The 20065-nt window shown below is 49.2% G+C and overlaps 4 protein-coding genes across 4 annotated transcripts; 3 read left to right on the top strand and 1 right to left on the bottom strand.

The window, feature by feature from the left end:
* Nucleotides 1-2653: 2653 nt before the first annotated feature.
* Nucleotides 2654-4282, top strand: N7516_003756 (uncharacterized protein; the record flags this gene model as incomplete). Its single annotated transcript, XM_057216476.1, has 1 exon — nt 2654-4282. One exon carries the CDS (start codon nt 2654-2656, stop codon nt 4280-4282), a length of 1629 nt encoding a protein of 542 aa, XP_057078359.1.
* A 593-nt stretch (nt 4283-4875) lies between these two features.
* Nucleotides 4876-7270, top strand: N7516_003755 (aminotransferase-like domain-containing protein; the record flags this gene model as incomplete). Its single annotated transcript, XM_057216475.1, has 9 exons — nt 4876-4972; nt 5020-5339; nt 5441-5477; nt 5557-5588; nt 5642-5684; nt 5745-5912; nt 5970-6046; nt 6100-6924; nt 7013-7270. The coding sequence occupies 9 exons, from the start codon at nt 4876-4878 to the stop codon at nt 7268-7270; spliced, it is 1857 nt and encodes a 618-aa protein (XP_057078358.1).
* Nucleotides 7271-7664: 394 nt separating this feature from the next.
* N7516_003754 (uncharacterized protein) lies at nt 7665-17397 on the bottom strand (the record flags this gene model as incomplete). The annotated part of the gene is made up of 3 exons (XM_057216474.1): nt 7665-17208; nt 17259-17294; nt 17342-17397. The coding sequence occupies 3 exons, from the start codon at nt 17395-17397 to the stop codon at nt 7665-7667; spliced, it is 9636 nt and encodes a 3211-aa protein (XP_057078357.1).
* A 342-nt stretch (nt 17398-17739) lies between these two features.
* N7516_003753 (OSTA/TMEM184 family protein) lies at nt 17740-19899 on the top strand (the record flags this gene model as incomplete). The annotated part of the gene is made up of 7 exons (XM_057216473.1): nt 17740-17840; nt 17925-17942; nt 17995-18048; nt 18113-18200; nt 18259-19281; nt 19337-19692; nt 19770-19899. 7 exons carry the CDS (start codon nt 17740-17742, stop codon nt 19897-19899), a joined length of 1770 nt encoding a protein of 589 aa, XP_057078356.1.
* Between the last annotated feature and the right edge of the window lie 166 nt (nt 19900-20065).

Below are 20065 nucleotides of genomic sequence, written 5' to 3'. Positions count from 1 at the left end.
AAGTCTAATAAGCGGATACGACTCCATATAAATATATACTTTTTTTTTTTTTTTACACCCTTTGCCAGGTTTGTATTAGCGTTGTTGCACGAGTAAGAGTTCATCTCGAGGTTGTTTTAGATCATCTGCTTTGTTTACCTGCATGAGGCCCCCCGCTAGTATACGAACTCCAATGCCACGATCGGCAGCCTAACCCAGTTTCGAGTCACCCAGGCGTCCCATTGTTCGTGTTTTCTTCAGCTCTTACAGGAATTTAACACCCTGAATGAGATCAGCTCGCCATAGCGTCTTGCCAAGCCAATAGTAACCCGGCCGTGCATATGGCCTCAGCTTCGTCGCTTCGCCCACATGGCCAGCCTTATGGTCAGCATGTAAAGATAGACGACAGGGTGACCCAGCCGTAAGCGTTCCCCGGAATTGCCGTATTACAGATAAAAATATATATGTGCTGGACTTTTCGAGGTCCATGCCGCTGCCAAAAGTTGGGGGTGGCTATGTGGATCGGCGGAAAGGGGTGGAGCTGAACCCTGAAAGCCTAACCACAACCTCTAAATGCAACCAATCATTCTTTCAAGGTGGTCATACATAAGAAAAAGAATGTCTATTCCTTCCCCCTCTGTCACGGTCTGTACGAGGGTTTTCTGTATCGTGACCTGATTTAGCGAGATTCCCGCGAGGTTCAAGGCTTCTTGACTGCTATTGCCAATTCTGAGATTATTTCTCCACTGTGACGAGACTGCCTGCTGTAATGCCGAGGCCGATCTCAATGGCAGATCAGACGGCGATTTGCAGGGGGTTTGCGGCCAATATACAAAGGACATTGTCATCGCCATAGAATCGGGGAACTGGAAGTCGGCATATCACTGCCACACTCGTACTGTTTATAGTTAGCAATGGATTCATCTCCAAAGTGGTCAGTCGGCCAAGATATCACGCACATTGCCCCTAGCCCGTGGATTCCTTCTACTGTAAACTCTGTCCGGCTATTCATTTGCAGTTTTCAGTCGAGGAAAGCGGGTAATATGCCAAGTGCTGCAGCACACAATATAGTCACAGAGCTGTAAAATTATAAGCGATGTCCGAAATTGTGGATATGGGCAGACATGGTCCCTGCTGGTGCCATTCATTCGTCACCAGAAGTGCGAGATCGGATTACAGGCGAAGAGTAGCACAAGCCAGAGCATAAGTCCGACAACAATAATACTCTAAAGTATTACTCGGCAGGACTTTTGACGCCAACCAGAGGAGCGCATCAGCAGTTGATACTTTTGCAACTGCTAAGGCTCATATATAGGGCTAGCCACCATAACTATAATAGTTAGTCACAAGCAGAAAAACTTTCATAAACATTACATACCACAGGTGCTTTTTAAGTCTGTATACATATGCTTGGTCCCGTTCATTGCTAGAATTATACAGTGGGCATCGAAATATATTGGAAGGATCTATGGAAAATTAGGATTCTCTATCAGATCACGTCGCATTATACAGGGCTACTATACTAACGCAGTAATCATAAAAGCATCATCCCAGAAAGGCCAGAGGATATCCAGTCGCGCAAAGCTTCGCAGTAGAGATAGACATTATCAAAATTGAAACGATGAGTATGGCGAGACTTCGGCGCACGATTGGCATCGAATCTCCTCCCATTTTGACGAGGCTCTAGGTTCTTTTCTGCTAAACTGGCATTACTGAGCTAGGTAAGAAAAGTTACTGCTGGTTTTCGAGTTTATTTTAAACCGGACTTTAAATGACCTTCCCACAGCTGGTTCTTCGTACAGTCCGAGGTTATACATCGAAAAGACTATGAAACAGACATCTCATTTTGTTGGATTAAACTCACTTTTTCTCGATCTACAGCTAAGTCTTCTTCAAGCATACCGTGGATAGCCACATTTTATATACTTGAAGATAGGTTGTGCCCAGGAAAGCCTTTGATTACTCCTGTAGGAGCCAGACCGAACATGAGCCCTAGTTCGGAGACTGTTTCCCGGTATAAGTCCCTCATCGACCGCGGTTACTGGGCTAAATATGGAGAGAACTTCTAAGAAATGTATAACCGAGAAATATATATATATTGAATTCCCCAGAGTGTTCCTTCGGTCCCCCGCCCTCGGAGTTGTGGCCGAGATCCTAATTCAAGGCTTTCCCAGATCTTGTGCTTTATTGGAAACGTGCTTCCCCTCCCTTCTCTATTTCAGTTAAAGATCTAAAACACATCCTTTCTGCTATTAGTTATTCAGCCCTTTATAGTATCATAGAGCCCAGCTATGTATGGAGTTCCCCCATCCGAATATCTGAATATCCTGTTTTACTCACATACTACAAGGGTTTATACAGCTTCTTTTGCTTTCTTCGAAGCCCTCTGGGAGGTATGTACTGGTAGCAGTTTCATTCAGCAAACATGCAAATCTAACCTTTACAACACCAGGGCGGCGTCAGCCATGTCTTTGTCAATTTGGGATCAGATCACCCTTCCATCCTCGAGGCGATGGTGAAAGGCCAGAAAGAAAAGAGAGACCAATTCCCTACGATCATAACCTGTCCCAATGAAATACGTTAACTATTGAATAATGCGAAGCTTAGCGGTAGCACTTCGGTTAAAATCGGAAGTATGAATGAGAGCCCCGCTGACGACGAAATGTGTCATTAGATGGTAGCACTTTCTATGGCCGACGGCTACGCCCGATTGACCGGAAAACCACAAGCTGTAATCGTCCATGTCGACGTCGGCACGCAAGGACTTGGAGCAGCAGTTCACAACGCCTCATGCGGGCGGGCCCCGGTTTTAATCTTTGCCGGTCTATCACCTTATACGATCGAGGGCGAGATGCGAGGGTCGCGCACCGAATATATCCACTGGATTCAAGACGTGCCGGATCAAAAGCAAATTGTCTCCCAGTATTGTCGGTACACTGGTGAGATCAAGTCCGGTAAGAATGTTAAGCAGATTGTCAACCGGGCGTTGCAATTCGCAACTAGTGACCCGCAGGGGCCTGTGTACCTCGCCGGGGCGCGAGAGGTCATGGAGGAGGATATCGAGCCATATCAGCTGAACCAAGCTGTCTGGGGTCCTGTGGCACCGGCTGCCCTACCAACCTCCGGCGTTGAGTTAATCGCATCTGAGCTTGCGGCTGCGAAGAGCCCTCTTATCATTACTGGATATTCTGGGAGGAAATCCCAGGCTGTGAGCGAGCTTGTCGCATTGGCAGATAGTTTCAAGGGAATCCGTGTACTGGACACAGGTGGTAGTGACATGTGCTTCCCTGCTAACCACCCTGGATGGTTGGGACTGAGATATCCAGGTCATGAGGCGGTGGGAACATCCGATATAATCCTTGTGGTAGACTGTGATGTCCCCTGGGTGCCTACCCAGTTCAAGCCGTCTGTATCAGCCAAGATTATCCACATTGATGTCGACCCTTTGAAGCAGCAGATTCCAGTTTTCTACATTCACTCGATGGCTGCGTTCCGTGCTGACGCTTCCACCGCACTCAAGCAAATCAACGATTACGTTGCTTCCCAGGAGTCTCTACAGCAATTCATTGATTCCGACGAAAATATCACAATGGGCCAACACCGAGATGAGGAGTATTCGAAGCGTCGACAAGAGATATCCGATCTGGCCGTGACCCCGGAGGGCGGCAGTGGTGCCTCCTTGAATATCAACTATCTCATGGCACAGGTCCGCCAGGGTGTTCCAATTGATACCATCTGGGCTATTGAGTCAGTGACCATGACACACTTTGTTGCGGATCAAGTCTCAGCTACCGAGCCTAAGTCGTGGATTAACTGTGGAGGTGGCGGTCTCGGTTGGTCTGGCGGTGGTGCACTTGGTATTAAGCTTGCTAGTGACATGCTGCATGGAGGGCGTGGAAAGGGAAAATTTGTCTGTCAGGTTGTTGGTGATGGCACATTCCTCTTCTCGGTACCTGGGTCTGTGTACTGGATTGCCCGCCGCTATGGAATCCCCGTTTTGACAATCGTGCTAAATAATAAGGGCTGGAATGCCCCCCGGCGAAGCATGCTGCTTGTTCACCCTGAAGGGGACGGCTCTCGTGCTACGAACGAGGACCTTAACATATCATTTGCACCTACCCCGGATTATGCTGGTATTGCTAAGGCCGCAGCGGGTGGCGAGCTCTGGGCTGGCCGCGCCTCGACTGTTGCTGAGCTCGCCCAAAAGCTCCCAGAAGCTATTCAGAGTGTCCTGAGTGGAAAGGCGGCGGTTCTGGAAGCGCAACTTGATGGGGCTACAGGGAAATATGTGGAAAGTGCGTGAGAGCATAGAATTATAGGTCTACATATTTTCAACTGTCTTCCATGTCTTCATGCTCTATATTATGCATGTGGGTGTATGACGTAGATATATATATAACCTATCACTTAACACCAATTTCTTTTTCCCCTTTGGAGGTATTATATAATTGTGAAATAACTATATAGCTCATCAATTAATTAATAGAGTAAAAAAGCAAGAACTTTATAGTAATACTATAAGGTCAACAAGTATGCTCCCAAATCATTTAGGGCTTAGCGTAGGTTGGTAGTAGCCCCAAGCCCCTCAAGTTCACACCCAAGTACTGAACGAAGGTTATCTTTGGCCGTAATAGCCATAATTACGCTCGATATTCTAGATATACTCTAAATGTTTATCAATTAATAAAAGAGAAGTAATTTCTAATTGGATGTCCCTCACCGACAAAACACAAGCAAAAGTACCCCACGCCCTTTGACATGCTAGTGCATACAAATTAAAGAAATACACTAGTTACTGCGTATACTACATAACTAGTTAATGTATCTATGTACCTACCTATAACTAGCCATTGACCCCAAAACGGTTGAAAAGCTTATCAAAAGTGGATTATCCATATGAGTCATGTGGTTCGGAGAAAGTTCTCGGGATGGAGAGACATCAACTTCCGCTCCGCTTTCGCCGAACCCTCTGTAGCACTTTGGGATTTCTCCTGTTTCTTTCTTATTCTTTCTTATATATAACCTGCTCTGCTTTCACAGACAGTCCAGCCCAATACTACTATCAATCCCATACACAGTACTACTCCCGCAGATCTCATATACAAATTGCCCCTCCGCATACCTCCCCGCATACCCCTCCGATCCCGCATCCTCCGATCCCACATTCCACATTTACACCGCTACCCAATATGAGTCCACCGAAACCCCTAGATGTCAACCTAGTGGGCGTTACCGATACCTCGGCTGTCCCTATCCCGGAGCCCTTGACCATCAATGGCGTGTCTGCATGGAGAGAGAAGACGGCCAAGGTGCCCACCGGCGTCGCCGCAGCATCTAACAGTGATATGTTTAAGAGCCCGGTATGATACTTCTGAATTGTGCATAGACATTGCGAGGATATGGGCCAAAGAACATGGTCAATTGCAGGATGCGGAGTGCTGATACTGTCTGGGCGCATTAGATCTGCTATACCAAGCCCAAGGCTAAGCAGTTTGAGCGTATGTCTATCTTTCCCCTTTCCGGATCTATACGTTGTCACGATTGATCCAACTTATACTGACTTTCATTCGATCTCAGATCATTTTTCACTCGAAGCCAAGTCTCGCAAGGTTCGCACTCAATTGCGCAATGCAAAGTCCACTTTTGCTAATCCGCTCCTTAGTCGTCCACTTTGAAGAATGCCGCTCGTTACCTGAAGAACCCAGGTAATGCCAAGGAATACTTTTCTTTAAATCAAAAATTCATGCGCTAATTGTGTTTCCTAGGTCTTATTTCCCTCGGCGGTGGACTGCCCTCGCCTGAATACTTCCCTATCGAGCACTTAGATATCAAGGTCCCCACTGCCCCTGGATTCTCTCCGGAGGCCACTCGGGAGTCAGGCACGGTTCTTCGTGCCGGAAAGCATGATATCCAAGAAGGAACTAGCACCTACGGTGAGTCCCCATTCTCCCCGTGCTTCAGAAATTGCCATGACTGATCCAATTCCTTAGACTTGGAGATTGCCCTTAACTACGGACAAGCTGTTGGAGCTGCGCCATTGCTTCGTTTTGTCACCGAGCATACCGAAGTGAGTATAAAACACTAGTCCTCTCGTTTATTAGCAGAGACTAACTAAATCAGATCATCCACAGCCCTCCCTACTCTGACTGGCAATGCAGCCTGACCGCTGGTAGCACCTATTCTTGGGACACTGCTCTCCGCGTGTTCTGTGAGCGCGGAGACTACATCCTCATGGAGGAATATACCTTCGCCAGTGCCACCGAGACCGCCTTGCCGCTGGGAATAAAGGCCGTGGGCGTCCCAATGGACGAGCAAGGTCTCATCCCAGAGGGAATGGACGAAATCCTCAGCAACTGGGACGTCGCCGCCCGGGGTGCACGCAAGCCTTACGTGCTGTACACCATCCCAACAGGCCAGAACCCAACCGGTGCCACCCAGTCCGCGGAACGTCGCCAAGCCGTGTATAAGGTCGCCCAGAAGCACGATCTCATCATCGTCGAGGACGAACCCTACTACTTCCTACAGATGCAACCCTACACCGGCGGAGACGCCTCACCTGTGCCCCCGCCATCCACCCACGAGGAGTTCCTCAAGTCACTTGTCCCCTCGTTCCTGAGCATGGATACTGATGGCCGTGTCGTTCGCCTCGAGTCCTTCTCCAAGGTTATCTCGCCCGGTTCCCGGGTTGGCTGGATCGTCGCCTCCGAGCACATCATCGAGCGCTTCACCCGTACCTTCGAGGTCTCCTCGCAGAATCCGAGCGGTCTTTCCCAGCTCGCGCTCTTCAAACTTCTCGATGAGCACTGGGGTCACGCCGGGTACTTGGATTGGCTGATCAACCTGCGCATGTCGTACACTGCTCGTCGTGACTCGCTCGTTCACGCCTGTGAGAAGCACCTGCCCCGCGAAATCATTCACTGGGAAGCCCCCGCGGCTGGCATGTTCGTAAGTTTTATCCCGTGTTATCTCGTCTTATCCTCCCTTTCCATTCCGTTCATTTATCATCCTGGAAAAATGCTAATCTGTTAAACAGCACTGGATGGAAATCGACTGGCGTAAGCACCCCGGCGTTGCTGCTGGCAAGACCCACGCCGCGATTGAAGAAGAGATCTTCCTGTCCTCTGTGAATGAAGGTGTCCTCGTCTCTCGTGGCAGCTGGTTCAAACCAGACCACGATATTGCCGAGAAGAAGATGTTCTTCCGTGCGACCTTCGCTGCTGCTTCGTCAGAGAAGATTGACGAGGCTATCTCGCGCTTCGCTGGGTCTCTGCGCACTCAATTTGGCCTGTAAACTGGTTCTTGGTCTACGATTTTGACGAATCTCTTTTATTGGAAAGGGGATGCATTAACATGGTTAGTCTTGTGATTTTAGATGGTAGATATTGCGGTTTTGTAAAAAGGTAGTTTTCATTGTCTTCTAGAGAACATATTGCATTCTCAATTTCGTCTCTTTTTGGTTAACTTAATGATTCATAGTCGACAATAGTCGACAATTCTACTGTTTTGTTCTTCTATTACCAAATTCAATATCGAGTCGAAAGAATAGTATGTCTATCATTAATGATGTGATGCTGTAATGTACAAAAGCAACAATGGTATCAGGCAATAAAACAAAAAAGTAACAATAAACGAGGAAGTCCAAAAGAATCAAGAGTATTCAAACGTAGCATCTCCAAAAGAGAAGATTACGACCCCAGAATCTTGCCATAAGCATCCTCCACCTCCTTAGCAATTTCCAACAGCGTAACAATAATAATCTGGTGCGTGACGTTGGGAAGCTTATCACGCTGCAACCCAATCCACTCCAACGGCGGCGTAGCTTCACCCATATCCCTAAGCTGCGGCGTCTCAATAACCGGCGGCTCAAGCGCAGTATAGGTATACCTGGACTGAGGCACATTGACAACCGCAGTAATCTTCTCCTGCTGCTCAGGGCTAGCACCGCCCCCTTCACCACCACTACCCGGACCACCAGTGATGCGCACTGCAGACGGCGGCAAGGGCTTACCAAGTCGCGACGCGAGCGCCCGCGAGTGCGCCTCCCACATATCGCGGATGAAGCTGATACGCGAGTAGTTCCACCCGACGTCGACTTTGCCTTCGAACGTGCTGCGGAATATGTAGTCGATCTGATGGGTTCCTGGAACCTGCCAGGTTTCCATGCTCGCGACTAGTCGCGGTACTTTGAGGATTGTTCCGCCGCGAGATGCGGCGGCTCGCTCGGCGATCTCGTCGACTGAGAGCTCGTCGAGTTGCGCGGATGTGGGTCGGGTTATGCCAGATAGCGCTACGCGGAGTTGGCCTAGTGTCAGGCCTAGGGCGCTGTGGATTTTATTGGCTTCGAGGGAGACGGCGAAGCGGGCTTCGGCATCGTAGGCTTCTACCTTGAAGATTTGGTTGTCGAAGAATGAGCTAGGGAATGCTCCTAGGTTGACGTGCTGGATCTTCACGACGACTCCAGTATGTAGAGAGATGGGTGCTTTTTCGGGTTGGTCTTCGTCTTTCTTTGCTAGAACCTTGGCGCTGACATCGAGTCGCTCCGTGAGGACAGAAGACTTCCGACGGAGGTACCGCTCTACTTCGCGTAGTGATGCTTTGTAGGCTGCTTGGACGTCTTGGATTAAGCGTTGCCATGCCTGGAACAGTGCCAATGTTTGTGACGCTGTCAGAGATGTGCAGAATAGCTGAAGTTTGTCGCCCTCTAGGATACTGAAAAGGCGCTGGTTCTGCGCACCGGATGTGTTTCGAACATTGTACATCAAGAAGTTGAACCTGGCGATCTGTGCAACAAGGAAAGGTTGGTAGTCGAATGACACCTTGGCTTGAAGGTGATCGAACGCAATCGTGGCTTGGATCAACGGTGTGTGTCCCGTCTCACGGGAGTCCTCGGGCCATTCGATGGAGGTGTGGATTTTCAGATTTCCAAGTTCGGCAATTCCACTCATGCGGCCTTTACTCTCGATCGCAATTGAGCCGAAATTGATACACATGTTCTGTTCACTGTCAGAGGTCTTGCTGGTAGACACCCACAGATCAACAATGGCAAACTGTGCTTTGCCCAGGGTCGAGCCCAAATCGAGTTGAATTTCGACCTTCTCAATCGCGATGGTAGTGTTCCAGGGGAATGCGGACGCCGACGCAACCTGTTGGTATCGCTGCACGATATAGGTTTGTGTTTCGGACGGTTCTGGCTGGACGGTCTCACCCGCGTTGGTTTCATTGTCGGATGGAAGCCAGATCTCCTTGAAGAGCAAAGAGTCTTGAACTTGTTTGGCATTGACTGCGACCTTCATTGGACTGACACGCAAAATAGCCGACATTCCGTTCATTCGGCCAAGGTGCTTGCTGTTCATCAAGGACAGCACCATGGACTTGACCTCAAAGCTTGCGGTGGATTCATTGGAGTACACATGCTTTACAGACGCTTCCAGGCTGTTGAAAGCCAAAGAGAGAGCAAGGAACCGGCCCTGCTCTTCCGATAGGACCGTGTTGACAGTCACGTAGACACTCTCAAACCTTGCAGTAGCTGCGACTCTTGCAATAGGTTGGCAGCTTAAGCTAAACTCCTGTTTGCAAAACAGCAGTCCCAGGTTTACCCTACACCGACCGAGGATGCTAGTTGGATCGGCGGCATCAAATGGCTTTTCCTGCATTAGTTTCTGTGACTGTAACTTCGCTGCAGCAGATGGTCTTCGAGACTGGCCCTGCTGGCTGCCCATGATCTCCTTGACTGTGGCGGTCATTTGCTTGACGAGAGGAACAAGAGTTGGGTACAATGTATTCGTCGAGGGATCGACCTTCAACTCCGCATTCAGCGCGGGATCATCGGTGCCGTTGTCTTCGAATTGGACTTTGAGCGCCACTCCCGGTGCTCGGAGGGTTGCTGTGGTCGCAGCATCGCCTTGGACATATTGGCCATATTTCGCGTCGGAGAGTCGGCTACCCTTCCATGTGGCCGCTAACAACGTCTGGTGATCATGGCCAAGTTTGCCTTGAAGCGTGACAGTAGCGCCCGCAAAGTCAACATCGACGAGGAGAGACCGCAATCGTCTGTTGCCGAAAAGGCTGCTATTTTTGTCGGTATTGGTGTTTTCGGGGGATTCTGCTCTGGTTGCCCAAACAGCCTTGCCTTCACGAAGCGCCTCGCTTGCAGTAGCAATGGAGTCTTGTATCATACTAGCCGGAATGATAAATCCTGACGTAGCGCGTATATCGAGAGATTTGCCAGCTGCTTGGAAAGCAAGCCACACTTCCTTTCCTTTGGAGGAATATGCCACGTTGAAGACCAGCTCTGGCATAAGAGCTGAATTGAGTGAGCGCTTTCCTCTGTCCGCTCCGAATGGTACCATTTGAAGTTGCATGTTTTCAATTCGAAGTTTGGCTGCGTTCTTCTTCTTGTTAGACAGTTCGACTTGCTGGATTGAAAAGACCAAGTCCTCGGGCTGTCGTCCAGATTTGGTGTGCATTGTGGCCATGTTCCAAGCGATTTGAATGGTCCGGAATTGTAAAGAGTAAAGAGCATTGAGGAAAGTTTCCGGAGCGGAATCATCGTTGACGTGGATTTCGGGGGCAGCGGTGCCTCCATCCTTCGTATCGATGTTGCCTCCATGTCTCAATTTCCGAAGACGCTTGACTTCATGGGAAAGGTCCAGAGTCTTGATGCGCTCTTGTGTGTAGACGGCAATATCGACCACGAGAGCTGCCGTTTCAGCGAAAAGTTCGATATCGAACCGCTCACTGGTGAAATGGTATGATCTGGTGATTTCCCCATTTTCACGGACTGCGGAGGTTCCCTGAAGCTTCACTCCAGCAGAGAGCCCGCCATATGATTGACTGCCAGTCTTTTCTTGTCTTTGTAGCTCAAATCTGATTTGGGAGGCATCGATATTGAACTCGGGATGCTCCATGGAGTATCCTCGGTCTAGTCCGTTTTGAAGTCGCATACGCATCATCCCAAGGCTGAAGATCATCTCTGCAGAGTAATCCTTGCTATTGAGGCCAGGTGCAATGGCATGAATCTCGAACCCAGCCATAGTAAGGCGGGATTTGTAGAGGATCTCCTGTCCACCAGATGTTGGTTTGGGGGTTGGGGATACCTTCTGTAGCGACAGCACGTCCTTCAAATGTAACTGGAGAACATCTAAATTCTGGTTCAGATCATAAATCAAATGGGAAACATCAGGTCCTGTCAAAACAGCAAGGAGACTGCGCACAGCACTAGCCTCTAGGCGAATGAGTTCAATCGTGACATCAACCTCCACTTCCTTACGCTCCGATGAGAGGTTAGCAAGAATTCGCCCGTTTACGGGAGGTATTTCTAGCATTGACAAGACATTGAATCTGTCACCTTCGCCCGATACAAACATGTGCGAGTTCTTCTTCACATCAAAGTCAACCTCGATTTCGGATGCCTCTGCGGGCATCACTGACATGCGAACGACCTCGCCTGACACAAGGTAGGTCAAAGATGGCAGAAGGCTAAACGTCAACTGGTAGTCTTCTAAGAACATTGCCACATGGAAGGTGTCACGGGTGGGTTTTTTCGGTGCGAGGCTCTGACCTGATTCCGGTTTTGGTACTTTGACACTATCCATAAGCTGCCGGATATATCTGGCTTCGTCCGCGATAAGTCTGTCTACTGTATGTGCCAAGCTGACAGGGTCTTCTTTCATGTCATAACGAAGCTTCCTGCAGGACGCAGCGAGCTTCCAATCGTGTCTGCACTCATTGTCATCTTCCTCTGATCCAAGCGAAAGGTACATGTATGGGTCGGCGATTCTTGACAACATCAGAGTCATGGATTGACTTTGAAGCTCAGATGAGCATCCTTCAGCGGTAAGCAATACGGCGAGGTCTTCGTGTTCTGATTTTTTGGCACCAAGCGCCTTGTGAACGATCGATCCCCGAAGAGCTTTCGCTATCAAAGCAAGCTTAACATTGATACCATCGAGAGTGATGGAACCAAAATCAGTGCCAAACACGAACTGCAGCTCAGTTGGTGTCTTCTCTTGGGCCTTGTCACTGGGGACATGACCCGGTGAGGATTCAAGTGTGATATTCGACATGACCTTGATCACCCCTTCAACAAGGTCAAGAATTTCCCAGCGCAACCTCAGGGCTGTTGATCCGCAATAAGACTGCAAGGTGATGAGTTTCTTGCTCCGCCCCTCTTCGCCTTCAGGCGCCTTTGGGGCAATTGATGCAACAGTGGACAAATTCCCTATGATCAAGTCGCTTTCTCTCGGACCAGGATCCATGGAGAATCGCAATGTTTGGACTGTGGAGGATAGCAACATCGGAGCCTGGGAAGTCTGCTGCTCGGCGGCGTGCGGCCAAACGCGGCGCATGACATAGCTTTTGGCAACATGTGCCAGGTCCCAAGCTCGCCAATGGTCAAAGCCGGATAATACAGCCTTTTTGGCATTCGCTGGCAGAGGGAAATTGTCACACAAGCATTCCTGCTCCAACTCGCGCTTGTGATGAACAGGTAGACCCTTGTAAATCTTGCGAATGCGAGATATGATTTTCCATGAGTCATGTTGTCGCAGGTGACTCGAGGAAACCCTGAGTACGTAAGATATGCGAGCAAGGAAGATTGGATCTGGTATATCAGTAGCCGAATGGGTGAGAGAGTACAAGAGGTACTGTAGGCGCTTCTCGCTGGACGTTAAAAGCTGTTGAAAGGATGACGCGACAGAATCGAACATGGTCGTTGCTCGACGAACGAGAAATGCAAGACGCTCCACAGACTTCGCTGATGTCATTGTATTGAAGGTTCGCATCTGAAGATTAGAGCGAACATTGGGCGAGGTCACAAGCCAAAAATTCATATCATCCATGCGAGAGTTGAACACGGCTTTTTCGTGGAAAGAATCTGCTCGACTACCCTCGATAGAAATTGCGACGTGGTCCGCTGCCGCATGAACAGTCATATCTTGTTTGAGACCTTCAAGCAGATCACCTTTCTGACGTTCAACCTTTCTCCGGAACTCAGTATGCAGACAACGGACCTCAATGCTGTATTCATCTCGGAACTCGATCTGTTTGTTGTTGGGGGCCTCAGACAAGTCAACCAGTCGTAATTGAATGGAGGGAACACGAAGAGCAACAGCTGTTGAAATTTTTGGCTGGCTCATGGCGTTGTCATAGCCAACGATGTTCGATATCACATCCTTTTGGAGCGAGTCAATAATTCTTGTAGGATGCTTTGGTTCCAACCCGTCTAGTAATGTAGCTAGACTTAGAAGGAATTTGGGAGTACAAAATCCTCGGATACCAAGCGGGAGTTCGCACGCAAGATTTGTGTATTTCGTTTGATCATCATCAAATGTAAGGAACACGGACTTTTGGTTCATCGCAGAGTCTTCGCCCATTGTGTTATCTTCCTCCGTAAATGGCAGCGGAAGCTCGGATGTATCCAGGTTGAGCTTGCAGTACGAGAAATGTGGCATTATCCACGGGTTTGCGTCCCTTGTCGCAGAAGACGAGAATGCGCCTACTCGAGGCCCGAAGTTTGGTCCATCTCTCGACCGGTCGGTTCTCGAGACAGATGGGCTCGATCCTCGGGTGGGCAGAAAAGGCCGTGATTTGGTTATTGGATCCGAGGCTGCTCTGGGGTTTTTGGCAGGGTGTATTCGAACACTCTTCATGCTTGACGCTTCTGACTGGACAAGGAAGCTCTTGGCGCTTCCACCGGTACGGGCCCTTGAAGCTCCCTGGTATGACAGTGCATCAACAGAGTCCATCCTGCCATCAATAGGCTCAGGCATTGAAGGTATAGCCATGGTTGGAGGGAACACGTCGTCTTCGGCAGGAAGCGTTGAAGTTGGGCCAGTCTCCTCCCAGTCGAAAAGTAGCCATTGTGTCCTGTGAGTCCGCTGATCATGGATTTTAATATGCTCTTGCTGAAGTTGTCGACTTTCGGCAATATCAGATTTACGCAAAGCCATCTTCAGCCCTATTGTGAGTTGGAAAAGACCAATCGGGGAGATCATCTCTCCCGCTGATGAGTTGTATCGAGAGACAGATTGACGATCAACGGCAGCGATCGAGATATCCGGAACGAGAAGGCTCATACGTTTTGAAAACTTAGTGTTAGCCCAGTCATTGAAGTTCACATTCAAGGGCCGTGTGCTCAAAATCACAGCTATTTGATCCAGTAGCACAGAAACATGAATGGAGTCAATCTTGGCTCTCAAGAAAGTCACGTCAAATAGAATCTCCGGGAACAGCATTGGCAACGCATTTTCCTCGTTGTCAAACGAGAAATCAAAGGTCTTCAAAGATGAAGCCAAACAGGCCAAGAACTCGGTGGAGCATTCTCCGACAATTCTACCGACTTCAAAATCCCAATTACAAACGTAGGTTGGTTCAAGCGGAGGCAAACCAAACAGACGATGACCGTAAACCGAAATTCCATCAATAAACAGCTGAGTGCTAGAGATAGTGGAAGGGCCATCCAGCTGTGTGGTCTCCAAATCAATTTTCAGCGGGGTGATGGAGAATTGCAAGTCCATATAGTAGTTGGTGAAGCGCAAATCCGCTTCTAGTGAGGCTGCGCTAAGTCCCATGCACTTTGAGTGATCATAGATATTCACGGGAAGTAAAGCACGGGGGCCGTCAACAGTGACGCGCACAAGCACATCCATGTCATTTGATTTCCGGTTTGGGTTGATGCCTGTGGGATTTGACGGTGGCTCGTCGGCATAGACCAGCTCTTGATATTCTTCAAGGGTCTTAAAGTGCATCTCCTCGCCGAAATAGTTCTCTCTGACTGTCATGAAACTCTTGATTAAAAATCCAAAAAGGTATAAGCGAGGTGAAGTCCCATCGATGTTGAGCACCAGCGTGTCAGTCAGTTCCGGAGATGTTGATTGAAAATAGTTATAGGAGCCGTCAATGAACAAATTGTTGAGAGTGGCCATGGACCTCTGTGGCAAAAATTCATGCAAGGTATCCCATAGAGGGGTTGTGTAGTCCACGCCCCCATCTTCAAGGTTGACCCTGAACTCGATGGCATTCTGTTCAGGTTGGTACTTGTTCAATGGTATCATGACATTCGACGTCAGGCGCTTGCCTTTGATGACAATGAATCGGTTGTCATCTAGATCCGAAGGATTGCTGATGATGTTTCGGTCGTTGACATTGATGTAAAGTTTGAAGTCGGAGAAATTGAGATCGAGGTTGTAGATAAAAGGGACGAATGCGTAGTAGTCCGAAGGCGGTCCCGAAGCCCAGTCACTTACAAGATCTGTGAGAAGGAATATATGATCACGTAGGAGAAACATCTGTAGGTCCTGGCTTTCCGCAGTAAATTTCCAGGAGCGAAGGCTATTCCAGGAGAGTGGGTTGGACAGATCGCAAGTGACCTGTTGCCGGGGACATTGCCAGAGCAAGCCATGATTGATGCTGGATGATAACCTTGACTCGCGCAAGTCTATATTAAGTTCATTGCGAAACCCTGCGTTTGATCCTACCATGTCCATGGTATAATTGATGGTAGAGTCGGCGGCAACACAAAGGGAAAGCCACCCAAACGGGCGAATTTCAGGGCCAAGGTAGCCTTTTTCACCTTCTTTGGCTCGAGCATTCTTCTTGTCATTTGGCTTTTTTGCTCTCGATGCACCCCCAACGGCATCAGCACGACCCTTCCATTGCCAATCCTTGGAAGGCTCTCGTGTAGGAATGCGCAATGTCAATTCCTTGTTAATATCCACGCGCAGCCTAAATGCCGTACTTTGTCGCAGAACACCAGGGGCTAGTTTCTCTGTCGGCTCAGCGGTGCGGTAGAAGTTTGGAAAAAAGACATTCTGCAGGCCAACCCGCTCCCTATCAGCCCATGGTCCGTAATTTATCGTACCGCCGTCAATCTTGAGGTCAATCCCCCATTCCGGAGAAGGAGAATAATTGATATTATTATCCATTGGCTGAGACCGAACAGTTGACGTTGGTTCAATAATGACTCGTCCAGGGACGTCCCAAAAGTAGGCTATATTCAAGCTGGGGCTATCCACGATGGTAGAAAATCTGCCATATTCGACTGAATTCCATTTCTCATGGTCATCCTCGCTAGATTCGTCCAGATACCGAGAGAGACCGGTCCAGCGGACTTCAGGAAACTCTGCCTGGCTCCTCGGCATACTATTGGTATGTCTGCCATCGTCATGGAACGATTCGACTGATGTCTGGAAATATGGGACCAAGTCTCGAATGCTGTGCCATACTCTGCGCCTTTGGAATTGATAGTTGAAGATATTTTGCGGTTTTTTCTTTGATTCGGGCTCTGTCTCTTGCGCCGCAGCTAGATCTTTGGCAGTCGCTGATTGGTTCTGTTTGAAGTCCGGGTTTGGCCGCATTTGAATAACTGGATTATTCAGTTGAAATGAAAATATTTGACGATACAAATCAAGAGGGCCCGAATTGGAAGCATCGATGGTGCCCGTTCCAGTGTCGAATGTCGTTGTCAATACAGATCGAGTATTCTCATTTCCCATCACAATAGCGCCTCTCTGACAATCCAGCTTTACAGGCAGGAGTTGTAACATGTTGGATACAGGGTCCGATAGTTCTGATTCGTGAATAGTAGTCCTCTGTGACGCAACCCCGCCTGTCTCACTCATGCTGGGCTCTGGCATGGGTTTCACGGTTGGCTGATGGCCAGGCGTATCTTCGAAGTCGAAGGCGTTGCTTGCGTTGCCGTCTTCTGCCGTCCGGCGAGACCCTGGGGGGTTTGCAATATTGTCGTCTGAATCAACATGTTTGGGAGAGTATCCAAAGCCAGCCAGGATACTGTCATAGGCGGGAGTCCGGTTGTAGATGAACCATTCAAGGCCATAGGTGTTGATGGTAATCCGGCACGGCAATTCGGTCGTCTTTCCCATGCCACCTTGCTCCCCAAGACTGTCGTCTGTGCCATCGTGCGGGGGTCGCACATGTCCTTTCCTTGGGGTATGATGAGCAAGGCCTGCCTTGCGTCGAATTCCTGTCAAGTCATTTCGCTCGACTGTACGGGTCCAATAGCGCCATGTTATAAATCCTCCATGGATGAAGATCGTCTCGTTCACACCATGGTACCGGATGCCCTTGAAGAAGATTCTCCCACCAAGCAGGGAGACTTGGAGTGCGTTTATATCAACATATGCACGATAGTAATGCCAGGTGTATGCTCGAATTGCGTAAGAGATGAGGTTCGCGAAAAGCCGATTGAAGTAGAGCAAAAAGAACAGAGCACTATGCCAGTGATTAGCGCAATCCAGCCGCGTTGAACGGCGCAAACTTACAGAATGCAAGATACAATCAGTTCCAAGAGGAAAAACCTAAATATATTAGTACAACAGCCATGGCCCAAGCAGCGATTTCATACCAATTGAAGCTTGGATCCGGCGTCAGGAAGGCCGATGTCAAGCTTGTACTACCCATCTCTCTCTGTCAACCAACATGGACAGCGTCAGCGCGATAGAACGCGAATGACGAGTCAAAATTGACCTCTCAGTCATCGACACCAAACTGGCTGTGTCAAATATCCTGGAAGTCGCAAGGTGAGGATGTTGTTTAGGAAGGCTGAGAGCGGTGTCACGAGAAGATCGTCATCGGACAACACGCCTCCTCATTCCGAACTAACATTTCTCAAGCTTGATTTCCCCCCATTTTGGTCTTGACCAACATGTTTTGCCCCTCTATCGACTCCGCGGAATGAGCTGTATTATCTCCGCAGGCAGAAATCGGTTCCCAAACCGTGCTTGTCCCTAATTTTCAGCAATCATGACGACTGTAGCTGGCGGAGGAACAGGCTCCAGCCTGGCACGCGCCATTATCATTGTCACAGGTGTCTCGGCTTTGGTTTCCTCTCTATTGTCCTTTGTGTGAGTCTAATCTATCTTGTGTATCCTAACTTAAGGGCGCGATCGCTATAGACTCCTAGACTAACATGTTGTCTCCAATCGCAGGTCCATATGGTTTCAAGCGTACGAGCGCATACCGTCCCAATTCTAGAACCACAGCTCACCATATACCTAGCAAAAACTACCGGAAACCCTTGCTCCAACGCTACGTGGTGCGCATATTGTTGATGTAAGTATCAGCTCGAGTATCAGCTCAGGGGGCGGGGACAATGAGCAGTGCTGATAGAGCGTAGGGTTCCGATTTTCGCAGTATCATCATGGACGAGCATCATATCGCTAAGGGCGGCTCAATTTCTAGCTCCTATTCGCGACATCTACGAGGTATGTAGGGTCCTGGTCGGCTATCGGAGAGGCCCGTATTAACGGATGGCATTGGCAGGCATTCACAATCTATACCTTCTTCCAGCTCCTCATCAACTTCCTCGGCGGCGAGCGGGCCGTGATTATCATGGCCCATGGCCGCCCTCCTATCTCCCATGCTTGGCCTCTCAACCACTTCCTCCCTAAGATTGACATCTCGGACCCTCACACATTCCTCGCTGTCAAACGTGGTATCCTGCAGTACGCTTGGTTGAAGCCCATTCTGGCTCTCGCCTCCATCATAATGAAGGCAACCGACACTTATCAAGAGGGCTATATTGGGCTGGGCTCTGGATACCTCTGGACAGGTATCATATATAATGTCAGCGTCACCATTAGTCTCTACTCCCTTGCCTTGTTCTGGGTGTGCCTGCATAACGATCTCACGCCATTTCGCCCAGTCCCCAAATTCCTATGCGTCAAACTCATTATTTTTGCCTCATATTGGCAAGGCTTCTTCTTGTCTATCCTGCAGTGGCTGGGGGCGCTTGGTAATGTTGCTGGGTACACCCCCGACAACCTTGCAGCAGCCATTCAGGACAGTCTCATCTGTTTTGAGATGCCATTATTCGCGATGGCTCACTGGTATGCATTTTCGTGGCACGATTATGCGGACCCGACCGTCTCGGCTGCACGCATGCCCGTAAAATACGCGCTGCGAGACGCCTTTGGCGGGCGGGATTTGGTTGAAGACACCAAGTTCACCATTCACGGTAAGAATTACGGATACCGGGTCTTCGATTCGGGTGATAATATCATCCCACATGAGGAGTCAGGCTCGCGCGTCAAGCGAGTAATGGCCGGCATGCGGTATGAGCGTGGTGGTAAAGCAAAATATTGGATCCCAAAACCGGGTGAAGCCAACAGCCGGACGCCTCTGTTGGGCGGCGAAAATACTGAGCGCGGCCCCAGGAGTGAACGGGCCAGTCAACCCTCGAGAGAGAGATACCGATCTTATAGTGATATCGATGAAACTGCAATGGATGACGAGGATGAGCGACTATTCCTCAATGCTCGCGCACTGGAATTTGGAGACTGGAATGTAAGTCATGCTGGTACAGGGTGTTCGTTGTGACTGCGATGCTGACCGCGCATAGTACCCGGTGATTACCGCCAACGAGGTGCCAAGGGACCAACGGCTGCCACCCTCGCGGAGAAATCAAGATTTAAACCGAGGGGCAGATGTCAAAAAGGCCCGCGGGCACAGGAAAAGTCGCGCGGCAGATGGTGAGAGCAGGAAAAGTCCCAAGCCGAAGTCCAATAAACCTGGACCAAGCTCGGCGACTCCCGGTTCCTTGCAGCGAAATGTCAGCTCCACCAGTTCCGGCGGTATGCAACGCAACCAGTTGGTTGACCTTGTTGTGGAGAACAGGGAAGCCGAGGAAGAAGACAGTGCTCACATACAGCGAGCGTATGGCTCTGTCTGGGCAGAGCCTGAACCTCGACGATTCTCGTAAGTTCCCAAATCATTGGCGGGCACAGCCCTTGAGATTTTAGAACAAAGTTATTAACCCCGGTTCCAATTTCCAGAGCAATTTCCGGAGAGCCAATCGAAGAGGAGGCCGAAGCCAACTCGACACAGCCAGAGTCTGATCATAACGAAGATCGGCCCAAATGGGCCTACGACGGTTTAGAACAGGACAATGTATGGGGCAAATAGGGCATTCTATAGTGTATTTTGCCTTTCGATGCAGCCTAGTTTATGATCATTTACCTTATTTACTCATTTACTCATTCTCGGTCTAAGTGGACATATTTTTTATCTGTGTTCTATATATATATATCCTTCAAAAAGAAGAAACAGAAGAATACAAAAAAGAACTTCC

Source organism: Penicillium verrucosum, assembly GCF_028828655.1.
Source record: "Penicillium verrucosum strain IBT 35672 chromosome Unknown utg000001l_segment0_segment0, whole genome shotgun sequence".
In the NCBI taxonomy this organism is placed as follows: domain Eukaryota; kingdom Fungi; phylum Ascomycota; class Eurotiomycetes; order Eurotiales; family Aspergillaceae; genus Penicillium; species Penicillium verrucosum.
This window is presented reverse-complemented; position numbering and strand designations above follow the sequence as displayed.